The sequence below is a fragment of the Urocitellus parryii genome, chromosome 4, assembly GCF_045843805.1.
Source record: "Urocitellus parryii isolate mUroPar1 chromosome 4, mUroPar1.hap1, whole genome shotgun sequence".
NCBI classification, from domain to species: Eukaryota; Metazoa; Chordata; class Mammalia; order Rodentia; family Sciuridae; genus Urocitellus; species Urocitellus parryii.
In genome coordinates, this window is record NC_135534.1 from 202,172,813 (window position 1) to 202,200,755 (window position 27,943).

General features: G+C 36.2%; 1 protein-coding gene across 6 annotated transcripts in view; it reads right to left on the reverse strand.

The window, feature by feature from the left end:
- The window catches only part of Mapkap1 (MAPK associated protein 1), a 230,800-nt gene that overhangs the window by 193,462 nt on the left and 9,395 nt on the right, over positions 1–27,943 (reverse strand). For 4 of the 6 annotated variants that reach the window (XM_026386354.2, XM_026386351.2, XM_077797106.1 and 1 more), the window contains exons 2-3: positions 5,984–6,311; positions 3,494–3,583 (exon numbers count right to left, since the gene is read on the reverse strand). In XM_026386354.2, coding sequence (XP_026242139.1) covers positions 3,494–3,583; positions 5,984–6,242 — 349 coding nt within the window. In that variant the 5' untranslated portion in view covers positions 6,243–6,311. Of the gene's footprint in view, positions 1–3,493; positions 3,584–5,983; positions 6,312–16,532; positions 16,595–27,943 lie in introns of those variants that run through there. The other 2 variants (XM_077797104.1, XM_077797105.1) reach the window with 2 other exon arrangements.

The following is a 27,943-nucleotide window of genomic DNA, read 5'->3' on the forward strand; positions in this document are numbered from 1 at the left end:
TAACCTATCATTAGCTTCATGTTTAAAAAATGTATATTTATTAAAATGGCTCGAGTTTCATCTTGTTAGGATCCACTTTTTAAACTTTCCATCCCTTGTAGTTATGCATCGGGCATGTACTAGTCCTCTAGAATCAAGTAGGTTAAACTGAAACAATATGATGGGAGGAACTCTCCAGGGCTTGTTTTCCAAAGAAAAGTATTTAGAGGAATAAAACTTAAACCTCCCTAGGTGTGTTACAAAGTTGTTCAAAAAGTAACTCAGTAAGGCTTATGAATGAAATTATGTAGAAACCAAGTAGACATTCTGCTTTAAAGAATAATAAATGCAGATGATTTAAAAAAAACTAGGGTATACTTGGTATACTTATAAATAATTGATATAAGCTACATTGTTGTTTTGAGTTTTATTGCACTTCATGTGTAAAAAGCCTTGTCTTACAATTAATCTTCAAGTTTCTTAAGAACTGGATGATATCTTTCTCTACGCCCCTATCACAGAATTACTAGACATACAGGAATTATGGAAGAAATATTTGTCAAATGACTCAGTTTATATAACTAGTTATATAAAAACTAAAATACCAAATTTTTTCTAAATACATTTTTCTTTGGTCCTGGGGATCAAACCCAGGGCTCCATGAATACAAGCAGACACTCTACCACTGAGCTACAATCTTGGCCCTCCAACACCATTTTAAAACAATAAAACTAAATACTAGGACCCTAATATGAAATAATTCCTGACAAAGAAGACTTCTCATGAAACCATCATCATATTTATCCATGCAATATTAGTTACAGGAATACTAAGAGAATTTTTTTTAATCTTTATTTTATTTATTTATTTTCGAACCCAGGGCCTCGCACGTGCTAGGCAAGTGCTCTACCACTTGAGCCACAACTCCAGCCCCTAAGAGAATATTACCCTAAAGTATTGCATGTGGTCTCATGGCATATAGGTCAGTAAGTTCACCAAGAATTTCAGAGGATTCGGCTGGAGAGGTAGCTCAGTGGTAGAGCACTTGCCTAGCATGTGTGCAGCTCTGGATTCAGTACTACCAAAAACAAAACAAAACAAACAAAAAAAAAAAAAAACACTCCAGAATATGAACCTCTAGAGCCCTTCTAACTGGTCTGAAAAGGCTGCATTTACCCTATGTCTAAAGGATGGACTGAATTTAGATGGAATAATTCCAGGAGAGCATCATATTTATAATGTTGATTCTTCTACTGGAGAATGAAATAAAATAAAGATAAGAAAACATGAAAGGACTATAATAGAACATAAATAGCAGAAAAAGATTATAAGAATGGGGCTGGGGATATGGCTCAAGTAGTGGCGCACTCGCCTAGCATGCGTGAGGCACTGGGTTCAATCCTCAGCACCACATAAAGATAAAATAAAGATATTGTGTCCACCTAAAGCTAAAAAATAAATATAAAAAAAAGATTATAGGAATGAATAAATAATGACTTATGGAAAATTCCCAAGGAAGATCAAAAGATTTAGAAATGGCATTTTTTGCTAAAAGAGAGAATATGTTTGAGAGATGTGTAAGACAGAATGCCTGCTCAGTTAACTACTAACTCTATTTTCTTAGCATTCTCCAGGATAACCAGAGTGCCAAGCAGTGGTCTAATGATGGAACCCAGCCCCAGAATTAAAGACATTCCTTTGTGATAGAAAAGTGCTCTGTCACTGAGCTACATCCCCCATCCTAAGACATTGATGACATTTCCTCTAACCATCAGGAACAACTGCAAGGCAGGCTGCTGGTCTGCCGAGAAACAGGGTCAACACTTCAAAGCATGGACTTTTCTAAAAATAAGATCACAGGGTCAATTATTGAAACGTGTGAGAGACAGAAAAGAGAGGAAAAGAAACTGAGGGAGAGACAAGTATACATATACAATGGACAGTAACAAATGAAAGCAACAGGGGGACTACCCATTTCTCCAGTATATTCGGTGAAACACTGAATCAGATCAAGTAGATTCAACTTTAGGAAGAAGTGAATGAGGAGCAAATAAAAATCCTCTTCTTTATTAAATGCATCAAACTTTATGCCAAATAATTTATTTCTCATATTGTAAAATGGATTGCTGCACTTACATTTGAAGTATTCTACCCTATTTTTATGTATTTATAATTTTTAAGATTATAAATACATAAAAATAGAGTAGAATAAAAGTGAAGAAGGCAAACAAAAGGTAGCTGGAAAGATGCAGTAGCTTAGATAAACTGGCTCTGTATTGATTCATTAAGAGGCGATTACTAGGAACTGGATTAAGATATACAGAAAATCTGAACAAAATGAACAAGATGAATCATAAAAAGTGTTTTCTGTTTGTGTTAAATACAACAAAGAGTATTAACTGAATCAACAGAAGAGGCCAGCCTAATAAGATGTTTAAAGTATTGAGAATAAAACTAAAGAGAACTACAGAAAGACACAGAGCAAGAAGCAAATATTTCTGTTTCCCACAGTCATCATTTAGAAGCAGTCATTAAGAAAACCATACCTAATAAGCATACTGGAGTCTACAATCAAAGAATAATGTAAGAAGCACTTACAATGTGGTTTAGCACAAAAAGGTTGGCCTTCGTATGAGGACAGATTTGAATACAAAACATAGCACTATCATGTACAACTTTAGCAAGTAATCGAATTTCTTCAATTCCTTTTCTCAGCTGTAAAAAACAGCAGCTACCTATAGTTTGCAACATCATTGCATTAGAGGTAATGCATGCCAAGTACCTATACAGCACAAGGCAGGTGCTGCTGTTAATATAATAATCATTAATATTGTTAGTCTTAATTATGTAGCAATGGAGATAGTCAATGAAGATTTATTACAGGCTTCAGACATTTCTTTTAAGAGGAAAAAAAGAAGAAATCTGGGAAACATAACCATCATAAAATATTTTAATAGTATTTTACTTTTGAAATTGTGTTCTAAAGTCTTGCTGAGATTGAAACTTTCAAAATGCACTACTGCCACCCTTTATACTCATACCATATGAACACAAAAGAAAATGGTAATAATAATACCAGCAACCTAATTTTTTTTAAGATAAAAGAATTAACATATATGCAAAAAAGATTGTTATTAGGACCATTAATGAGGCAAGGAAATATCTAGGTTGGAACTGCAAAGAGGAATGTATAACCCAGAGACCCATCCAAAAAATTACAGACTAATTCTTAGCCCTACAAACACAGTACTGGCATGACATTTTGTACAGAATGTCCCCTGCACACATCGATCTTTATGACCCAGACTGAAACTGGCTGAAAAGGCAAGATCTAAAGAATTTACACAGCTTCCGAGGGCCAGGGACAAGTAAAAGAGCTCAAAGCTCAAAACACAAGATGTATCTGCACAGATGATTTAAAGGGATGAATCAAAGTAAAAGTTCTTATATAATAATATAAACTAAATAAAATATAGAAATACTCAAATTAAGAATTAAAATTATTTCCATTTACCTGATTGTTTAGAATTTCTTTCTTTCCACTGAATATTTTTGCATTTGATCTGGTTTTGTCTCTCTTTTCGAAGTCGTTCTAATCTTTGAGCTTGAAAAGAAATATTATAACTATAAGTTTGTCAATGAAAGTTTACTATAAACAAAGACATAATTAACTACCTTTATATGAATAAAGATGTTTTATATTGCATATGTAGGGAAAAAGTCATAAAATTTTAAAGGTGGCACCCTGAAAAGCAAATACCAACAAAAACATGAAAATATTCTTGATTTATAATTGAAATTAGAGGATATAAAACATTAATAGAGATCATAAAGATAGTATTAACATGGAAGAGAATAATAAAATGTGAAAACTTCTGTGATTAATATGACATTTCATTATATAAATCATTAATAACGGTCTTAAAGGAATTTTAATGCACAAATGAACTGAAGTGAATATTACATTACAGGAATAAAATTACTGTTATGAATTACTCTACCCGTTTCAAAAATTAAAGATAAATGAACTCAGACTAGACTATTAAAGTTTTAAATATAAAATCCTTTATCTAAAAATCATGAAAATTATAAAATGTCAAAGCTATATAAATTAGCATAGCTTTTCTTCAGTGGGCTGAAACAGTTTATAGGTAGTAAAATAAATGATTTGTATCTTTGTAACATTAGTCAAATCCTAAAAAGAACAATTTTTCTTTTAAAAAATTTTAAGATATGTTAAGAGAATTAAAAAGTAAATTCCTTGGTCATTAGGACAACCAATAATCTGAATTAATTATTAACATCCAGGTGCTACATAAAGAAATTCCAACAATATCAAGAGTCACCTAAAATCATGCATTTGTGATTATACCGCCACTGGCTGATCAGTCTTCAAAAAAATGGTGAACTGAGCCTTTAAAGAAATACCATTCAGCATCCATTAACTGCTGCACAGAGATAACAATGAAAGGAAAGTCAAAATTGATGCCATCTCTTGAAACTCATTTTCTCTTGCTAATCTTCAACATCCTATTCTAGCACATTGCTAATAGAAAATAAATAAAATAAACTTCTTTTTCAAACACTTTCAAGGTAGGAAATCATACAATCCTACCTTACATTGTGATAGGGAAAGACCAAAAATATTCTTATCAGAAACCTAAAACTACTCTGGCAAAAGCATTCTGTCAATGTCACTATATCTAACCAAATTCCACAGAAGAAAAATACATTGGTTGCAATTAATAAATGTGAAGGGTGCAGCCAATGTAATATAATCATAAAGCTCTTAATTTAGCAATATTCTCCTACTGAAATCCATTCAACCTGTCATATGAGATATCGTCTCAATAATTTGCAAGGAAGTCAGTTTCAACTAAAGAACTCAGAATCAATGATTTTGAATTATATTCAAACCTTCATTCAAGTCATATTTTGATAAAAGTTCCTTCAGATATTGGGAAATAGTATTAATTATTTTCATAAGATCAAATTATTCTTTTTGGTGTCACAGATGCTGAAATTTGAACCAAAACCTTAATGTGCTTTTCACTATAATTGTATCTGGTTCTACCTATAATACTCCTTTATGTAATATTTTATATCCAGATCATGAAAAATAAATACATGAATATTTTCAGTCTTGTAGTTTGACTTCTGTCACAATCATAAGGCATTAGCAGGTTACTATTGCTGATTTGGAGATTATATTTTCTGATGATCTAAAAAATAATAATTATCTCCTAGAATATCCTATTATTTCAGAACTACAATATGTATTCTAAATAATTTATCTAATTAAAGGCCTTGGTTCATCACATTCCCTGTGAAAGGAAAAAAATTTCAAACTAGAAAACAGGCAATGAAAAACGGTTTAAAAGATAACAATATATATACCAAAGTTGAGCATTTTCAAACCACAAAGATCAAGGTTAGTGGTCAATAAAGATAAAGAATCAAAAACAGAGGCACCTTTTCTAATCTCACACCCAAAGTGGGAATTCCTATTAGGACCAACCCTAACAAATAAAGAGCTGTCTCTGCCACTCCCCAACAGCCCCCCCCCCCCAACAATTCCTCCATGGATAACAACTGTCTGGAGCCATACCTTATACTCCTTGGCTAGTCAGCTGTCTGTGTTAAAGGTTCTTTATTGTATCAACCTGAAATCTGCCTCCAGGGAATCTATCTACTGGGACTAGTGTTGTTCTGAAAAGACACTCAGAACAGGTCTGGCTCCATTTCTACATGATGACTTTTTAGAAAATAACATCCAGCATGTCTCCCCTACCCACTTTCCACCTATACCTTTTCTGTCTCGTTCCTTCTAATTACATCACTCCAAAGGACCTCTCCATTCATACTCATAGAGATGGAGATGTTACTTAAGACTCTTAGTCTGACACATGCGTGTTCCTCTTATCACACAGAAACTCCCCCCTTCCAACATAATGCATTAATTTAAAGCTCAGAAGACATGACTGGAAATAAAATTAAGGTTTACCTGTGTTTGAGCGTCTTCTAATACCAAAGTCCCAACTTGAGGTAATATCGACTGACTGGGCGTATACATAGCCCTGAGTCTCGCCATTGCTTCCCTGAATTTCTGACCCACTGTCTCCAGGCATTGAAGGAGGATGAATCTTCTCTAGGTCAACATCATGATCAATGAGAACCATCTCACACATTCCTGTGTCATCACTGGTCACATGTGACTGCCGAATATGAGCTAGAATGATAGTTGGATTGTCCAAGAAGGCCATCCTTTCTGTGGGCCAATTTCCTTAAAAGGCTATTTTCTCCTCTTCATATTGTTTCACCAGCTCACCTACCTAGAAACATGATGTACACAGCAATATTTAAGAATAAGGCAGAAAACGACTGAATCATTTTTCAAACAAATTCAATGTGGTAAAATGCTACCTTGAAAATCAACATTTATCCCTGTAACTAGGAGCTTAAAAGGATTAAGTCTAAGCTGAAAGGAAATCCTTATAAGCACTAGGGGCTATGGCTCTGGTCAATGAAATCTCTCTGTGGTATCAGAGAGGAAGGCTTGCTCTCTTGCAAAACAAATAACAGTAACCTCTTAGTCAGGCTACTTAAAGGACATAACTACTGCTGAAACAATAAATTCAAGTCTTTCTTTTTCTATTCCTTCTGAAGCAGTTTTCTCATTATTTTGTAAGGAACAAACTATATTTTCCTCAAATGATGTGCTTAAGTATGAAACTCATTTCATCAGTTTACATTTTCCCTTTTGTCTTATGGTTGTGAAGTGTTTAAAAGGGCACAAAGATTTGACAAAGGTGTACCACCAAAGTAATTTTGTTCAATAAACATATTTTTTTTAATTTAAGACAGTACTGTGTTTTTAAAATAAAACTTATTAATCAAAACTGCCTTGCTATAAGATTAATTTCTTATTTTAGAAACCTAATTATAAGAACTGCTTCCTCAATCCTGTTAAAACTATAATGATGTTTATTCTAGGAACGTAGATGGTACCTCCTTGGTTAAATGAGAATACTCACAAAACAGAATGGAACCATTGTTTCTGTTAGGAACTAGGTCCTAGAGACCCACTGGGTTCAAATCCTGGCCCTATCAGTTGCTGGCAATGTGATCTCAGTCAAAACACTTAACACCTTTGAGCCTCCTTTTGTTCTTCATTTATAAAATGGAGGTGCCAGGTAAGAGAGGATACACAAGAAAAAATGCAGAAAAGTGAACGAGTAGGTAGTACATAATTAAGCAAACATAGGCTGCTATTAATAAGGTTGATGATGATGGCAAAAAGATCACTACTATTTTCAGTTTTAATTCTTGTTTAAGGTAGTCATAAATATACCAATATTTCATCCATCTTCAATAAGTTCATGGAAGATAAAATAAGTCTGGTTCTTTTGTGATAGAAGACACTGCAGGTTACCTCAGTCACCTCCTTGCTCTTTCAAAATGGTTTAGATCTTGAAATACAAGGAACGTGAAAGCTGGTTTGAAAATGTTCCTAGAAACAATCCTATGAAGATTTTTATTTTTAGAAATAACTATAACTGGGTCCGGGGCAGTAGGTGAGTGACAGAACACTTGCCTACCATACACAGGCCCTGAGTTTAATTCCCAGTACTGCAAAAAAAAAAAAAGAGAGAGAGAGAGAGAGAGAGAGAGAAAAGGGGCTGGAGATATAGCTCAGTTAGCAGAGTGCTTGCTTTGCATGCACAAAGCCCTTGGTTCAATCTGAAGCACCACAAAAAATTTTTTAAAAGAGAAAAAATAAATATCAATAACACCAGATTTTCTTGTCATTTGTTTCTTCTAGAAATGAAAAACAGGAGGTAACCTATTTAACAAATAATTACAGCTAATTGAGGTTTCTAAAAATTTTGTTCAAGGCTGGAATTGTGGCTCAGCGGTAGAGCGCTCGCCTAGCACAGGTGGGACCCAGGTTCGATTCTCAGCACCACATAAAAAAAATAAAAGCATTGTGTTGTGTCCGTCTACAAAAATTTTGCCAAGTAACACGTCATTCTACTGCCATTAACTCGTGGATCTTAAAGACACAGAGATTAAAGAATGTTTTACTGAGAAGCCCTAAATCAAGTAAGTTACACTACTATTCACTTTTTCCCTTAAATATATTAACTACTTATTTACACTAAGGCTAAGAAGAAATGCCTGAATCAAAAGTTTATGCCCTAATATAGACCAACTACATCCCTAATATTAATCTTTTAAGTAAAGTTCTGAAATATTTGGTCTCAAAACCATTAATGTGCTATTTTAAGTAGAGCAGTCAAAAATTATAAATCTGAAAGGGAGCTTTTAAATTTCACTTATAAAAATAAGAACTTTTTCTATAACCATGAAGAAATGTATACACCCCCAAATGAGAGCATTTTCACGGGATAGGATCACAAACTGCCGCTACAAACATCCTCCTGTAGCAACCACAATAAACTGTCTTCCCTCCATGGAAGCAAGGCAACGGGTTGCTAGCAGAGGAACAGGTGCTCCCACCTTCATCCTGAATAGTTCTCCCCTGCAAAAACAAGGATTTCAATAAGAAGCCATACATTGGGAGGGTGTTCTGACACTGAAAAGTCAAATGACAAAGGGCAAAGCAAAAGGATGCTTAAAGGACGCTTAATACCTTCAATAAAATATTTTTCAGCAAAATTAATCTGCTTCATCCCAGCTTAGAAAGAAGAATGGGCAAACACCTCTAAAGGCACACACCTGCTCCCCATCTTTATCCTTACAGAAGAGAGGCCTCAAAACACGCTAAGATCAGCAGAGATCTTCTCTATTAAATACTATCACTTTGTACATAGAGGAATCTGTAGGATTCACTCAATCATTCCTTCCACACCAGTTTTGATAGAGAACTCCCATAGGACGGCCCTGGGAAATGTGCCATTTTGTGTGTCACTTTCCACCTCCTGTTCCGTGTTCTTGAAGACTTAAGACTATAAGTTCCACAAGGACAGGGGCCATCACACCACATCCCTTCTGACAAAAGGTGTTTACACATGGCAGGAATTCAATACATGTTGCTGTCCAACTTCCAACAACTATCCAATTTTGTTGCAGAGATAAGTCATATATGAGCATGTCAGGTTTAAGTGTGATTATAAAGAAAGGATTGCCTTTTTTTATTAATACAGATACAAGAGCTTCTCTTCAATGTGCCCTTCAAAATTGTCACCTTGGGACATTATCAACTTATTTCAACAACTCTGCTTTTCAGAACCAAAAGAATATTTTTTTTTAAATCTCCTTAAGAGCAGCCAAGTATCATTTGAAGGTATACTTGATTTCTAAGACAAACACATTCAGAATACAAATGAAACAACTTGTTCTCTGTTCAGTTGTACAAAAAGCAAAATTATTTTTTAAGACTAATATTGGCAGGAGTTCAGAAAAATATGCACTATAAAGCAAGTAAAACTTGGGATTTTTTAGAGAGTAATTTGGCAATGTTTACCAAAATGAAAAACATGAATACCCTTTGAGCAATCATACTTCTAGAATTTAAGAAAATAATTGTGCAAAAAATGTTTCTCAGAATTGTTTACAATATGTAATGAAAATCTAAACATCCACTAACAGCACATATACTATGATACATACACATAATAGAATGCTTAACAATGATTAAAAACATAACAGGCTGGTTAAACAAACAAAATGTGGTATATAACATAGAATAGAATATTATTCAGCCTTAAAAATTAAGGAAATTCTGACATACGCTTCAACATGGATGAGCCTTAAGAATATCTTGTGGGGGGACGCTTAGCAGTAGAGCGCTCACCTCGCACATGCAAGACCCTGGGTTCGATCCTCAGCACCACATACAAAAATAAACAAGTGAAATAAAGGTGTTGTGTCTAACTACAACTAAAAAACAAATATTAAAAAAAAAAAAGAAGAAGAATATCATGCTAAGTAAAATACGTACTTCCCATGGTATATGTACCTTATAACATGAGACAATCATGTCCAGCTCCATGAGGTCAGTTTCCCAAAGATTCCCTATTTTACAGCTTCTTTCTTCCTTGTTTTTTGTTTTGTTTTGTTTTGTTTTTGTTTTTAACAGTGCTGGGGATGGAAATCAAAACCTCACTACATGCACACTCTCACTGAGCTACTCCCCCAGCTTCTTTCTCCCACTCTTTAACTACAGGTTCTTTAAAGCATAAAGATTTGTTTTACTGAAAATGGAAGCAGTAGGGACATCCATGCAGAATGAGATGAAAACAGTCATTTTTAATGTACTGGGCTGGATCTCCTTATAAAAGACAATATTCAACAAATATTTGCTAAGTTCCTACTACCTGCTAATAGTGGTTCCAGCTGCACTTTGGATACTGTTACCACTTTGCACTTTCATTTGAACATGCAACCTACATGTGGTAACTTGAGAATAATTTTAGTAGGTTTTGGATATCAAGTCTGAAATACAATTTTTTTTTCCTGTGCTGCATTTTAAACTGAGGGTCTTGCACATACTAGCCTAGTACTCTACCCCTGAGCTCCATCTCTAGCTGAATACAATTTTTAATAATAACTTCATGTACACACAAACTCTCAAACTTCATCTGCAATGGCTTCTAGAAAAATATAAAGTATGACATGGTAAAACACACAAAGAGTTGGAGAAAGTCGCAAAGAGGAAGTAATTCAGGATAAATTCATACACCATGGCATGACATAAGATCTTGTACATTTACCACAGGTAAACTGCAGAATCTCAGAAGCAAAATACAACTGTAACAGCTAACCTTAACTTACTATAAAAACTAGAATTGTTCTAAGCCAAGCATGGTGCTATATATCTGTAATCCCAGTGTCTTGGGAGGATGAGGCAGAAGGATCACAAATTTTAGATCAGCCTCAGCAATTCAATGAGCCCCTAAGCAACTTAGCAAGATTGTCTCAAAATAAAAAAATAAAAAGAGCTGAGGATATAGCTAAGTGGTTGAGTACCCCTGAGTTCAATCCCTAGTTCAAAAAAAAAAAAAGAAAACAACTAGAATTGTTCTATCCTTGTATATGAATTAATTCATATAACCCTCAAGATAACCCTATTTAGTTACTACTTTTATCCCCGTTTTACAAATGAAAAAAAAACTGAAACACAGAAAGGTCAAGAACCTTGCCCAAAGCCAGACAACCGAAGTAAGAACCAAATCCAAAGAGCTTGAGATCTTAACCACTATGGTATTCAGTCTCTCAAAAAGGAACAAATAATCACAAGAAAAATGATCCTATTGTACTCTTTGGACTCTGAGGCCTGAGACAAATTCCTTCCAGGGAGTCCTGTAAAGGACATGAGAGAGCAAATATGCTCTGCAGCAGACAAGATTTTTAGTTCCCCTCTACTAATTCCACAGTGACTCGGTGACAGTGACTCGTGAAACCACAAGAAGCAAGCAGTACATGAAACAATTGTTCAAAAAATAAAAATCATAAAACTTTACACATGAAAGGAATTTTAGAGATCATTTACTTTCCTAAAACCATAGAGACCTTATTTTTAAAAAAATATTTTGTTGTAGATGAGCACAATACCTTATTTTATTTTTATGTGGTGCTGAGGATCAAACTCAATGCCTTACATATGCAAGACAAGTGCTTTACCACTGAGCTACAGCTTCAGACTAAGGATTTACTTTAAATAATCAGTTAAGTCTAAGTATGTTTTTTGTTTGTTTGCAGTGCTCTTTTTTTTTTTTTAAAGAGAGAATGAGAGAGGAGAGAGAGAGAGAGAGAGAAAATCTTTAATATTTATTTTTCAGTTCTCAGCGGACACAACATCTTTGTTGGTATGTGGTGCTGAGGAGGATCGAACCCGGGTCGCACGCATACCAGGCGAGCGCGCTACCACTTGAGCCACATCCCCAGCCCTGCAGTGCTCTTGATAGAACCCAGGGTCTCATGCATGCTAAGCAAGCACTCTAACACTGAGCTACACCCCTAGTCCTCTAAACACATTTTTTAAAATCTCTAGTGATTTATGCAACTTTAACTACAAATCCATCCATACCTGAAATATTTTTTATCTTTTTAAAATAACATACCATCATGAGTCCTCCCTATACTCCTTTACTTCCCAAGAACCTGAGACAGGCAGCAGTATGATTGAAAATACTCAAGTTCAGCCAATAGTTAGAAAGAAATTCCTCTTCTAAAATATTTTCAAAATACTGCACACTGGCTTTCCTCTGCCAGGCAGACTTCCAGCCCCCTCACCTGTGAAAACTTGTCTGAATAAGCAACAGCCTGAGGCTTCTCAAAGGTCTGCAAACTCCCAATCAAAAATTACTGCTGCCCCATCAATGTGTCATATAAATGTTGGCATGTTAATTGTGTATTTATAAGATTGTTAATGGTTAGTTAATTTACCTCCCACACCATTATTGTACTTGAAATGATTTAACGTCTGCTAGGGGAGTTAACAACATGTAACAGCAGATGCGAAGTTGTTTTTTTTGTTTGTTTGTTTGTTTGTTTTTTACCACCTTTGCACACTGTACCCAGACTTCCCATCGTTAGCATTAGGCCAAGTTAAACCTGATTGCTGCAGGCCTTAAGACTGTTACAGAAGCACTCACAGATTTATTTCCCACAAGGAATAATAACAAGTAGATCAGCAACAACATTTTTATTATATACAAAGTTTTCCACTCATAATAACCAACAGACCCTCTTTTTATTAATATTTCAACATTATTTGATCTTAAGTTCAGAATTCATTCTTCCTGGACTTCAAAAATAATTAAAGTAACCACTAACATAAAATGCACTTTACTGCCTTTTTCTGTCTTTTCAATTTAACTCTAAATTAAACCTTCATTTATTTTTTCAGTCTACTAAAAGCTGGTCTTTTTTTTTTTTCCACTAACTGTTCTGGGAATTAAAATTTTCTCCATGTGAATAGGCCTAATCATGAAACAGCAAATAGTGAGACAATATATCTGGAGAGTTTATTTTTTCCTTTCACATTTTTAACTCCATATGATTAAAAATACTTACTAAATTAAGACAAGAGAAAATAAATGCTTATATCTTCCTTTGAATGAGATCCATTCACTAAGCATCATTTGAGTGGGAGGTCCTAGGAACCCTACAAAAATATGTAAATCTTGGCCTGCCCTTCTCCAGGCAGTTCAGCAGAATGGCTATGTCACAAACACACAGAACAGCAACAGAAGGCAAGGTACATCTACCCCCAAAAGAGACACTAAGTATGTTTTTCAAGAGGTGAAAGTCAAGAGAGCTTCAGGAAAGATGGTGATGACATTTTAAGGATAACAGCCTCTCCTTAGAAACACAATGAGAATAGTACCATATTTCCTGAGCTCTTACACTGAGCCAGCCACACTAATCGCCCTGAGCCTTTGTGGGTTTTTTTTTTTTTTTTTTGGGGGGGGGGTAGGGTGGGGATTGAACCCATGCTCTATCACTAAACTATACATACCCAACTCATTTTACTCTGTGAGACAGGGTTGCTAAATTACCCAGGCTAGCCTCAAATTTGCAATCCTCCTACCCTCATTTTATTTATTTTTATTTTTTTAAACTAAAGTTTAAAGGAGTTAAGAAACTTGCCTAAGGGCACATGGTAAGTGTCTTTCAAGTTCCTCCCAAAAAGGAGTGGAGCCTATTTCCCCTTCCCTTGACTCTGGGCTCACCTTGTGCTTTGCTTTCACCAAGTATATGCAGTGGAACTTCTGAACCTCGCCCTAAAGAGGACTTGAAACTTGTGGCCTTGGAAAGCTTCCAACTCATAAGATGTGGAATAAAAGACCACGTGGGCAGTGGCTCAGCCATCTCAGTCACTCCATCTGTACTGTTGAGGCCCCCAATAAATGATTATGGCCATCTGGGACCAGCTAGCCCTTCCCCACCTCCCACCAATCTATCAGAGGTAAGGTCTCTTATGTCAAATGTCTCACTCCAACAAAGGGACCACATTCTTGATTTTCTTGCCTTATTACCACTAACCACCTGAAATGCCTCAGAACTTTAACACTTGTCAAGGTCCAGTTGAAAGAGAGCCTGGTATAGTAAGTACAGTGCCTCTCAAACTTCTCCACAGATAGATCAGAAGGGCATTAAGAAGATCTGGGGAGGAAACTATGGCAGCATGCCATAAGAAATTTATGGTTAGAATTCATATTTTGCATTCTATCCCATAATATCCTATATCTGTGGTTATTTTAAATAGGAAAAAATACCACTAAAAATTGATACTCTGGGAAAATGGGCATTGCTCACCATTTTTTTTAATACCCCAGATTAAACTCAGAGGCACTTAACCACTGAGTCATATCCCCAGCCCTTTTTTATTTATTTTTTTTTTTACTTGTAGATGGACATAATACCATTATTTCATTTTTATGTGGTGCTGAAGATCAAACCCAGGGCCTTCCACATGCAAGGTGAGCACTCTGCCATAGAGCTACAACCCCAGCCCCCAACCCTTTTTTAAATATTTTATTTCGAGACAAGGTCTTGCTAAGTTGTTTAGGGCCTCACTAAGACTTGCTTTAAACTTGAAATCCTCCTGATTCAGGCTCCGGAGCCACTGGGATTATAGGCAAATGCTTACTCTTGTGGCTTCTAATACCCCATAACACAGACAGGGATTCTCCCAACTCCAGTTTGAATGGTAAGAGTCTTTTTTTTTTTTTTTAAAGAGAGAGTGAGAGAGGAGAGAGAGAGATAATTTTTAATATTTATTTTTTAGTTCTCGGCGGACACAGCATCTTTGTCTGTATGTGGTGCTGAGGATCGAACCCGGGCCGCACGCATGCCAGGCGAGCGCGCTACCGCTTGAGCCACATCCCCAGCCCCATGGTAAGAGTCTTGTGGAAAAACAGACTTTGGAGTCAGAAATAAATGATTTTGTAATGATGAAATGGCACTTTATCAATGGACCACTCAAAATTTAAATTTTGTTCAAAATATGTTTCCTATGACAAAGATAAAGAATGTACATATTAATCTCACTAAATATATAAAGTTCTAAGCACAAGTTAGACTAGAATATTATTCAGCTGCTTTAATGCAATTGGTACTTTTTTTAGATGTTGATGGACCTTTATTCATTTTTTTCATTCATTTATCTATGTGGTGCTGAGAATCGAACCCAGTGCCTCACACATGCTAGGCAAGCACTCTACCACTGAGCCACAACCCCAGCCTGTAATTGGTATTTTCAAAGAATTTTGAAATAACATTTTTTATCTAGCAATAACTGTGAAACTTCAGACACCATCCCTAAAATTCCAAACCTGCCAACATCTCTAGTTGTTAGAAGAAAAGTGCCAGTTTGATGCAATATAGCCCTAAATTATTTTTCAATGGGTGTTGTCTCTCTGGAATAGTAGGTTTGAATGACACTTGTGAAAATAAACAATTTCTGGTTTTACTTTAATAACTCAGGTAAAAATGTTCATAGTTTTACCTCAAGTGAAGACTATGAATAATGGCAAATTATTCATACATGTTTTTTGATGTGAAATTATGAATAAGGGGCTGGGTTGTGGCTCAGCAGTAGAGAGCTCACCTATCATGTGTGGGGCGCTGGGTTCGAGCCTCACCACATAAAAATAAAATAAAGGTACTGTGTCCAACTACAACTAAAAAAACCAAAATTTAAAAAAAAATATGAATAATGTCAAATTATTCAACATCTTTTTCGATGTGAAATTACAGGTTTAGGAACTTAAACTGTTAATAGCACTCGATTGCCTGCCAAATTCTCATCCAGAGATTTCATTTGACAAATATTCATAAAACACTTCCTATATGTCAGATACCAGAGATAAGAGTGCTAAGAGGGGGAAAAAAAAAAAAAAGAGTTGGCCACTGCCTTCATGGTGCTGAAAGTGAATATGGTAGACAGAATTTTAAAACAGCTCCAGAGTTTCTTGCGCTTGGTGTCAACATCTATCCCTCTGTGTTATCCCCTCTTGAGTGTGGATGGGAACTTCCTTGTTTATAGCCAACAGAATATGGCAAAGATGATAGGACAGTCACTGTCTTGATGATATTCCACTGTGACTCCATCTTAGCCAACTGAAAAAAAGAGACATTCAAAGCCGGAGAGATTCTCCTTGAATAAGTGAGTCAAGTTAAAAAAAAAAAAAAAAAAATCTATACATGGCAAGGACTGAGGGCAGTTTGTAAGAGCTGAGAATAGTTCCTAACCATGAACTAGTGAGAAAAGGGACACCTCAGTCATACAGTCACAAGGTAAAGAATTTTATAACCATCTGAGACAGGCTGGAAGTTCTTTTTCTAATTAAGCTCCGAGATGAATCCATAACCAGCTAACACCTCAATTTCATCCCTTTGAGACCAGGAGAAGGGAATCCAGCTAAAGCCTTGACTTCTAACTTGCTGTGAAACCAAAATCTTATACCATTTAAGCTGATTATGTTTGTGGTAACTTCTTATGCAGCAAGAGAAAGTGAAAACAAAACTAAAACCTTACACATACAACACTGTAAGGCTCTCTGCAATCCAGTGTCACTCACCTGCTCGTCCCCGCTATCCGTGACTTCCAGGACAATTCCTGCCACATTCTGGCCTTTGGCAAAGATTGACCTTTTTGTGAGATGTGTCCTTCTCCTCTAACACTTGTCCTCATCTTCCAAGTCCAACTCAAGTATCTCAACCTCTGCAAATCCTTCATCAATTCCCAAAGTTCAAACTGTTTTAAAAGAATTTTATTTCTACTTTCATTCATTAGTTAAATGAATCTCTTTTCTTTTTTCAGTATTAGGAATTTAATCCAGGTACTTGAAGCTATATCCCCAGCCCATTTTTAGTTCCAAGACAGGGTTTCACTAGCCTCCAAAATTGCAATCTTCCTGCCTCAGTCTCCCAAGTCACTGTGATTACAGTGATTACCTTGCACAGCACAGGGATGTTATTAAACAAAGTATAATGCAAAACACAGGACCCACAACAGAGAGTTATAATCCCCAAAATGTCAATATCAATAATTCTGAAATTGAGAACTCTTAATGTGTGGTTTGAAGTCACTAAATTTGTGGTAATTTCCAACTCCTTTGGAGCTGTTTCATTTTTACTAAAACTAAGGCACAGGACTTTAAAATGCTACTAAAATCTATGCTCAAAATTTCTAAAATGTAATCAACTCCTAGGATCAACTCCTAATATGTTTTCCTAAATTTTAACTATCCTAAGGAAAACCAAAGCTCAAACTGCTACTGACAAGCTGCATTCCCTCAAACTTATCCCATGGTCTGAAAAGCCAGTCCTCCCTTGGGGACACTAAACTTAAAACATGAAAGAGGAGAGAGGAGCAGGCCCCTCACTGCTCAATAATCAGCAAGAAGTTCCCCCACAAGAAAGCAAGCAGCAGAGGATCCAGTCTGGAAAAGCAGGCAACCTGGGAGGGGCTTGTAAGCCATTCTGAGGCTGGCAAACATGGGGGTCACTAGAGAATTGTGAGGAAAACAGTGACATGATCTAATTCACATTTAAAAAGATCTCCCTGGCTGCTATGTTAAGGAGTGAATGAATCAATAGATGAATGAAAGAACAAGCTAATCACACTACTTTTTTTCCCTTTTTAATAATAATCTGTTTATGTGTTGGTTTTCTTTTCTATATTCTAAATTCCTTAAGGACACTGGCTGTCTTATTTATCACTATGTTGACAGTTTCTAGTAGAATATGGATGACATCCAATAAGAGCTCAGTGTGGAATGAATAGAAAAACAAATGAATCTTTCTTGTTTCCAAGAAGCTGTGCCATAATTTTCCAAAGTGGGGTAGGATGGGAGTATTCGTGGTGCTGGTTTAGCATATAGTTTAAAATTTCTTTTTCTTTTATTGCCTTCTCAGTATTTAAAGTTTGCTAGCACAACTGAAAGAATTCAATAGAGTTGCTTCCTCTTAACTGGCTCTAGGTTAACCACAGCATCATTTTAAAAAAACAGTTTATTACAAGGACCATTCAGGAACCCTGAATTCCTATTCCCCAATTACCAGAGACCTAACTGCATGGTCTTGGTCAGACCATTTCTATCATTTAGAGAACTATAATGTAGATTCTATTATTGTTCAGGTTTTATAAATCAGTAAAATGAGGATAGATCTGCAAAAGGCCACACAAAGAAGAGGCAGGGCCAGGATAAGTTTCAGGCAGCCTAGTTCTGAATGCTTCCTTCTCCAAAGCACTTTGAACACTGTGCCTCACATTCCACTTTCAGTCCACTTCATCACAATCTTCCTATCCCACTGCTCGCACTAGTCCACATGAGAACACAAATAGATTTATCTGTTCTTCCAGCAAGAATGAATACTCACTACATACTGCAAGTCTGAAGTAAAGTACTAAGTCAAAGTCCCTATCCCCAAGAGGGGAGTCAAGCAGGGGAGAAAAGTCAAGAATATAAATGGTCACAATAAAGAATGAGAGCAATAGAGGATCCAACATACTATGGAAATGCAAAGGAAAAATGCCTAAATGAAACTGGATACTCAAGACAGGCTTCATAGAGATGAATAAGACCAAGATAAGGCTGTGGCTCAGTGATACAGCACTTGTCTAGCACGTGTGAGGCACTGGGTTTATTCTTCAGCACCACATAAAAATATATAAATAAATAAAATAAGTTATTGTATCCATCTACAACTAAAAAAAAAGACCAAGACAAGGGAGGTAGTCACTTCCAACTCGCCTAAAGAATATGAAAAAGAGCCAGAGCCAGGTTCAGCAGCACACACTTGTTATCCCAGCAACTCGGGACACTGTCAGGAGGATGACAAGTTCAAAGTCAGTGTAGCCAACTTAATAAGACTCTGTGTCAAAATAAAATAATAAGAAAGGTGATGTAGCTCAGTGGTAAAGCATCCCTTGGTTCAATCCCCAGTATTGACAAAAAAGAACAGTGCAAAAAAAAGAACTAGTATTGAAATAATCTATAACACTGGCTCCTTGATAGAAGTGTTTACAATAAATCACACTCCAGTTCTGTCCTATAAGTTGCAAATTAACACAAGCCCATCCATGAGTTATTGCCGAAGCAGAGAGGATCCTTTGTAGTTGGAGAAGACAAGGGAATGGGCAGACAGGAGAAGCAGAGAACAACCAAGCATCAGATCACTGGGGTTCAAATCTGGACCCGGCCACTCATTGTGGGGCCTAGAACGAGTAACAACTTCTGTATTTCCTCATCTACAAGGAAATAATTTTGGTACCTACCTCACAGAATTGCTATGGAGACTGAATGAATTGATATATATTAAGTATTTACTATGCCACCTATACTCATTATACAATGTTTGCTATTAATTATTACTGCTATCATTCCATGGTCTAAGCTTACTGGAAGGCTGGAAGAGAGGGCAGCAATCAAGACAGCATGGCACTAAAGTAAGAAACAGCGAACACCTAAAGTTCAAAGTTGCTGATTAGATAGCCACTTTAGAGAGTTGTGTGGAAGATTAATTTGATAGACAAGACAGAAGATGGATTATGAAGCCCAAGGAAGAGATGATGAAATCTGAAGTAAAGCTGTGAAATATGGTTCTGTAAATCCAATAGGCAAGAAACATTTAAGAGATAAAAAATGGTAGAATTTGATGACTTAGTGGTCGTGAAGGTTTGCACAATAGTGCCAACAAATGAAACTGCGAACTCAAAAGTAGGAACACTTCCATTACAGGTATAGTGGAGATAAGGAGTTATTTTTCAGTTACATTGAACTTGGAATATCCATGTATTATCCAAATAGAGGTCTATCAAAACACAAACTTGATAGCTCAGGAGAAAGCTGAGAAAATCTTTTTTCCTGGAGCCAGAATATAACTCTTTTTTTTTATTATTGGTTGTTCAAAACATTACATAACTCATGACATATCATCTTTCATACATTTGATTCAAGTGGATTATGAACTCCCATTTTTACCCCAAATACAAGTTGCAGAATCACATCGGTTACACATCCACATTTTTCGATAATGCCATATTAGTGACTGTTGTATTCTACCTTTCCTATCCCCTGCTATCCCCCCTCCCCTTCCCTCCCATCCTCCCTCTCTACCCCATCAGCTGTTGTTCAATTCTCTCCCTTGTTTTTTTTTCCCCTTTCCCCTCACCATCTCTTATATGTAATTATGTGTAACAATGAGGGTCTCCTTCCATTTCCATACAGTTTCCCTTCTCTCTCCCTTTCCCTCCCACCACTCGTCTCTGTATAATGTTAGTCTTTTCCTCATGCTCTTCCTCCCTGCTCTGTTCTTAGTTGCTCTCCTTATATCAAAGAAGACATTTGGCATTTGTTTTTTAAGGATTGGCTAGCTGAGAAAATCTTAAAGACATCAATACACAAGTGACAGATGAAGCTATGGATATAAATGAGCTTGCCCAGTATGCAAGCAATGAACACCCAAGGAACAGCAATAGTTAAAAGGTAATAAGAAAACGCAGCAGCTACTAAACAAAACAAGCCAATCTTCACCTAAATTTTAAAGTTATGATCCACTGGACTATGAAGTCCGTCAGAGGAAAGCACTCTGACCCCTGACTTCCTTTCACTAACACCCAACATATAATGCCCAGTACACATATGCTTGTGAAATGAACCTGACGAACAGAGAAAACAGGAAGCTGGGCTGGGGATGTGGCTCAAGCGGTAGCACGCTCACCTGGCATGCGTGTGGCCCAGGTTCGATCCTCTCCACCACACACAAAGAAAGATATTGTGTCTGCCGAAAACTTAAAAAAAAAAATAAATATATAAAAAAAAAGAAAACAGGAAGCTTTCCCATCTAATAAAACAAAAGGCTCACGGAACTCCTTGAACCTAGAGTTGGCTCCAGGCCAGATCAGAGCCAGTTCAAAGCCTAAGGAAAGTAGAAGCAAAAAGGAGCTCCACCATGTGCACCATTGAGGAGATGCGATGATGCAGCTGTCATGGGAAAGAGTTTGGCAGTTCCAAAGTGTTTATAAAAACAGAAAGGCCTCAGGAACCAGCAATTCCTCTTCTAGATAAATACCCAGAACTGAAAACACATGTTCACAGAAAAAAAGTGTGCATGTTTACAGTAGCCATTATTCCTAACGCAGAAGGTAGGAATAACCCAAATGTCCAGCAACTGATGAGTGGATAAACAAAAAATGTGGTATTACACTCTCAATATTATTTGGCAATAAAAAGGAAAGAAGTACTGAGGTTGGGGTTGTGGTTCAGTGATAGAGTGCTTGCCTAGCATGTGTGAGGCACTGGGTTCGATTCTCATGCACCACGTATAAAATAAATTAAAAAAACAGGAAAGAAGTAGTACTGATATATGTTACAATATACATGGATCATGAAAATATTTTGCTTGGCAAAAGAAGCCAGATAAAAGCCCATATATATTGTATGATTTCATTTATATAAAAGGTTTAAAATAGGGTTGGGTGGGGGCTCAGTGGTAGATCGCTCACCTAGCATGTGCAAGGCACTGGTTCGATCCTCAGCACCACATAAAAATAAGTAAAATATTGGGGCTGGGGATGTGGCTCAAGCGGTAGCACGCTCGCCTGGCATGAGTGAGGCCCGGGTTCGATCCTCAGCACCACATACAAACAAAGATGTTGTGTCCGCCGAGAACTAAAAAAAAATAAATATTAAAATCCATTTATAAATAAATAAATAAAAGGTATTGTATAATTACAACTATAAACAATTCTTTTTTAAGGTTTAAAATAGGCAACATCACAGAGACAGAAAAGAAATTAGTGGTTCAGGAGGTAGGTGAGGAGGAATGAGGAGTGACTGCTAATTGAATAAAGGTTTCTTTAGGGGGTGACAAAAACAATGTGTTGGAATAAGATAATAGCAGAGGTTATACAACTTTAAAATTATACAAAATTATTAAATAGTATACTTTAAAAGGGTGAATTGTGCCAGGTGTGGAGGCACATGAGAGGCTGAGGCAGGAGGACTGCAAGTTCAAAGCCAACCTGGGCAACTTAGCAAGACTCTGTTCAAAATAAAAAGGTGTACCTAGGGGTGTAGCTCAGTGGTAGAGCACCTCTAAATTCATACAAACACCTCTATGGGGGTGTAGGGGTGGAATTCTATGGTATGTGAATTATATCTATTTTTAAAAAGAAAGAAAGGAGGTAGAAACACAAGAAAGACAAGAATCCATGCTGCTGCATCCTAGATGTCTTCCAGTTTAGATGATCCCAACCCAAGGACACCAACAAAGTGGTTAACTGAGCAGAGCCAGCAACAGTAACCATAAAAATTTTAAAACAATTTTAATTCTTCTTAAACGACAGATATGAAAGTCTGGGAGGTGCCAAGTTTTTTTTCCTTTGGGGGAAAAAACTGTCAAATATATTAGTAGAGGTAGCTAACCTACATTTCTAGTTGAGGAAGATTAATTCTAGTGCCAGAAATCCCAGCAGAACTCTGACTTTGTTAAAGCAAATCTCACACACTGGAACAGCTCCTCCTCCCAGGGCACCAGACAGCATTCTAATCCACACCAAAGCAGGGCCCTATGAAGCCACAGAGTGAGAGAATACAATGCCTCTGCCAGTGGCCTATTGAGCCTCTAGTACTTCAGGAGTAATTTTCCTCTTCACTTTGGGGGGGAGGGGGCCTAAAAGGGATAAAACAAGAAAGGCAACATGACATGACCAAAAAACAAAGGTTTGGAAAACTGGGTGTCATAGCAGCTGAGAAAAATGGGATGCTTCCAGTTTCTAGGCGACACTCCCAGTTTCTAGGCCTTAGTTCTCTCTTTAAAAAAAAAAAAAAAAATTATTTTTTTGTAGTTGTAGTTGGACACAATAACTTTATTTTATTTATTTATATGTGGTGCTAAGGATTGAACCCAGGGCCTTGCACGTGTGAGGCGAGCACTCTACCACTGAGCCATAACCCCAGCCCTCAGTTCCTTCTTTTCTTATATCACAATGTTGATGCCCCACTGTAGGACTGAAAAGTGACACTCGAATATTAGTATCCTCCCTGTTTCACCTGAAACAAAATTAGTTGCTAATACTGTACATTTTGGGGTCAAATTGGAAAATAAGACTTATGAACCCCATATCTATAACATAATCAAACACACAATCTTGAACTCAAAATTATGAAGTATAGAGAATATGCAAGTCAGGAGCCATTTTTCTTATTCTTATAGTGCTGGGGCTTAAACCCAAGGGTCTTATACATGTTAGGCAAGCACCCAACTACTGAACTACATCCCCAGATCCCTATCAGGAGCCCTGACTCCTTTCTATGACTCTTATAGGCATTTAATTATCAACCCTGTGCATCCTACCTCTATCTCTAGATCTCGACCACTTCTCTTCCTCTCAGTAATCTAATGCAAGCCACAATCACTCACCATGGCTATAATGGTTGTTTCCTAATTTGTCTTAAAAACTTCCCAAACTCCATAATATGATTGAACTTTGCCTACCTCTATGCAGTCCCATTTCCAACTCACCCTTCTAGTTCTTTCTACTCCAACCATACTGAACTTTGTTCTCTTTTTTTGTTGTTTGTTATTCTCCTTTTGGTGGTACTGGGGACTTAATGTGCTAGGCAAGCACTTTACCAACAGCTACATCCCCTGCCCTAACTGTTCTCTTCAAGCCTTGAACATCATCCTCCCTCCTCCTCTTCTTCCTTCTTCCTTCCTTCTTCTTTTCTTTTCTCCTCCTCCTCCTCCTCCTCCTCCTCTTCCTCCTTTAATATTTTTAGTTGCCAATGGATTTTTTCACTTTATTTGTTTATTCATATGTGGTGCTGAGGATTGAACCCAGGGCCTCACACATGATAGGCAAATGCTCTACCAATAAGCCACAAACCCAGTCCAAACATATGAAATATGAAATGCTTCTTTATGAAAACATTCTCTGTCCTATCACCTGGCTTAGACTTTCCTTTCTCCTTTATCCTCCGATCCCAATTTAGGTATCACCTGTCCCAAGAAGATTTGACTTTACCAAGTCCAATGTAGGTATTCCTCCAAACTCATCTTGTCTCTCATTACTGTAGAAAGCTACCTTACAGACTGCAAGTCCCATGAGGGCAGGAACTGTATCTATAGTTTTCATTGCTCAATTCCTAAAACTATACTTAGTTCTTAAAACACACTTAGCAAATACTGACAGAATAAGTGAAAGATTATAATTAAGTAAAAAGTTAAAATGACTGAACAATTTTGTTTGTTTTTATGCAGTGGTGGAAACCAAACTCAGGGCCTCATGCATACTAGGCAAGTACTCTACCACTGAACTATACATCCAGCCCTACAAGTGAAAGATTTTGTATAAATTACTTTCTTGATATATAATATATAGTTTTTAAGGGGCCTGGGGTTGAGGCTCAGTGGTGGAGCACTTGCCTCACACATGTGAGGCCCTGGGTTCAATCCTCAGCACTACATAAAAATAAATAAACAAGGGGCTGGAGTTGTGGCTCAGTGGTAGAGCACTTGCCTAGCATGTGTGAAGCACTGGGTTCAATTCTCAGCATCACATATAAATACATTAGTAAACTAAAGGTCCATTAACAACTAAAATAAATAAACAAAATAAAGGTATTCTGTCCCTCTACAACTAAAATAAATTTTTTTGAATGCATTTAAAACTTTAATTTTAAAGAAAATTATATATATATATATATATATATATATATATATATATATATATATATATATATATAAATGAAATCCAATTCTTCATAACATCTGTGGGGAAAAGGACTTGGGCATACATGCACTTTCTACAACCCTAACACTAATACCAAATACAATCAAAAGGAGTAAACCTACTACCTCAATGGGGCTGGTGTTCTTAGCATTGTTCCAAAACTTTCAATTTCCTTAAATGGAAAAGGTGAAAAAGGTATGTATAATCCACCCCAACCCCACACAAAAGAATGCTAGACCCACTATAGAGAATGTGCTTACTCCAAATAGCTCACCAAGTGAAGGTTTCTGAGAAATACTTCAAATTCCATAAGCACTTAGGACTGCAGAGTGCAGGAAAGGAATGTTCCAAGCACAGACTAATGGAATAAGGTATAAATGAAATAAAGCCTGATGCATGACTATCTAAGGAAGTCTAAGCTGAAGACTGAGTCTGTTTTTTCTGAAATCATTAACCAAGATTCAGTTTGTAAAACAGATTTGAAATACCTAACATATTTCATAAGTTCCACATATAAATCATAAAGATAACTAAAGAAATTAAAAATAAAATAACTTCCTTTACTAGTTTAAGATATATAAACCTCTAACATATTTCAGGCTCAGTTTTTACATTTTGGGATCTTTTTTACACCAACAATTTGAATTCGTATCATGTTATTGTCTATGTAAACAAGAACAGAAGTTATACCAACTTGAATTTTTATTATCATTTTGGGGATGCAATCCCTCTTTTAAATCTGTTCATATTTTAACTCAGCAACTTCTATGATCAAAGCTTCATTAGCTTGTAAACAAACTGTTTCCCAGGTAAACTGAATTGCCCTATACGAGGATCTTAAGCAAATAAATAAGTACAAAACAGGCAGAGATTATAAATTAGGGCAGACAAATCTGTATCTAGCCCCACGCCGGTAAAGAGCATTCTATCAATATAGTGAAATGCTAATCTCCTAATTAACAACCTAATTAGGTAATTATGGCTTTGCAGAGGGATGCCGAAATGAAATATGACAACATGGTCACCTCTTTATATGGCACCTGTGGGCCTTTTCAGCTGTCATTGCAAAGAGTGCAATATCAATTTAAACAGATGACAAAGTGCTGTCATTTTTCATTCTGATAATATACAGAATGCTTTGGACAGAAGCAGTTTACAAAAGAAAAAATTCGCGTGGTATTTTCCTAATTCAAATATGCTCAAATACTTAAATTTTTTGCAGGTTTTTATACTGCTTATAAAAGAATTTCTGGGCACATTAAAAAAAAAAAAACTGGTCACAATCCTCAACTGTACATGTCGAAACTATTTCAATTATGAAATACATGACAATTAGAGAAATATATAAGGCAACAATTCATCATGACATTTTAATAATACAGTTATAAGAAAAATTAAAAATCTAGGGGCTGGGGATGTGGCTCAAGCGGTAGCGCGCTCGCCCTGCATGCGTGCGACCCGGGTTCGATCCTCAGTACCACATACCAACAAAGATGTTGTGTCTGCCGAGAACTAAAAAAAAAATAAATATTAAAAATTCTCTCTCTCTCTCTCTCTCCCTCTCCTCTCTCACTCTCTTTAAAAAAAAAAAAAATCTAAACTAAAAATCTTCAAATTTTTTTCCTATAAAATAAAAAGGTGAGATAGAAATTCATACTTGTAAATTATGAATAAATTAAAATGAAGACCAAGCCTGAAGAATTACTGAGCAAAATCAGTTACACCTCAAAAGTGACTTCAACCTTGCTTGATTTGCAAAAATAAGTGAAATCTAACTTAGTAACTTGTCCTATTTCTTGTAAATGTATAAGAAAAAGAGAACTTAAGCTGAACCAGTCAAAAGTAGCCCACAAATTTATCATATAATTCCCAATGGATAGATCAAATAAGGCAAAAAACTCTACAATTATCACCAACCAAATATTTTCTTTGGTTTACTTCTATGGTCCTCCTATAATTACTTTCTCATTGCAATCCCATTGTGAACCACTTCTGGTTTAGAACTGATCACTTCATGAATCACTGTTTGCTCAAATAAATTCTTTAACATTTTTTGTGTCTCAGGTGACTTTTTTTTTAACACAAATGATTTTCTACATCAAAAAAGCACTTCCCAATACATAAGTAATAAACTTACAAACAAGCTCTGTATACCAATGGCCAACTTTGCTCTCAAGGAGATAGGACTGTACTCCCTCTGAAAATAAAGACAAAGCTGTCCCAAGACTACTCTTAATCCCAGTGGTCACTGAAGCGGTGATGGTAGCACTGAAACACTGGTACCAACATAGATACAAGTCTTCTTCCATGATATTCTCTTAAATAGGGTTTTGTTTTGTTTTTGCAGGGGGATTATCCTGGAAATCTTAATATTATTTATGTCAAAACACACGAAACTAACAGGACTGGGTGGCACATGCTAATAATCCCAGCTATTCAAAGGAACTTGTAAACTCACAACGATCCTGGGCAACATAGCAAGACCCTGTCTCAAAACAATAACAACAAATAATAATAATATAATATAATAAATATATACATAACCACATTCTAAGGGCAAAATGAGGTACACACTAGCTTAAAATATAATCCATCTACAGCTTCAGAATCATCTGCATTAGGCTGGGGAGTTCTATACAAAACACCACCAAGAAAAAAAGAGAATCAACCATATTAGTGAAAACTATTGATCAAAATGATACTCACTGTCTCTAGTCATATCAAATTTAAACTAAAATTATTTCTTATTAAAAATGTTATTCGGGGCTGGGGATGTGGCTCAAGCAGTAGCGCGCTCGCCTGGCATGAGTGCGGCCCGGGTTCGATCCTCAGCACCACATACAAAGATCTTGTGTCCGCCAAAAAACTTAAAAAAAATAAATTAATTAAAAAAAAATGTTATTCAAAAATATTGCTAAAGAAAAACAAACCTAAAATCTCACCACCTCTTCTTTCTATTCTTTGCATTTATGTTTAACATATTTGGGAACATATTTTACAAAGTGTTATGTACACTTTTCATGAATATTATGTGAGTAATTAATGTCACTAAAATTGTTCTAAAACATCTAAAATAACGGTACAGTATTTCCATTCTAGAGATTTTCCATAATCTCTAGAGATTTTCCATAATCTCTATAACTTTTGTTCTCAACACTAAGATTGTTTCTAATTTTTGCTATTATAAATACTGCTGCAGTGAAGATTTTTGAACATGAATATCTTTCTACATCTGATTACTTCTTTAAC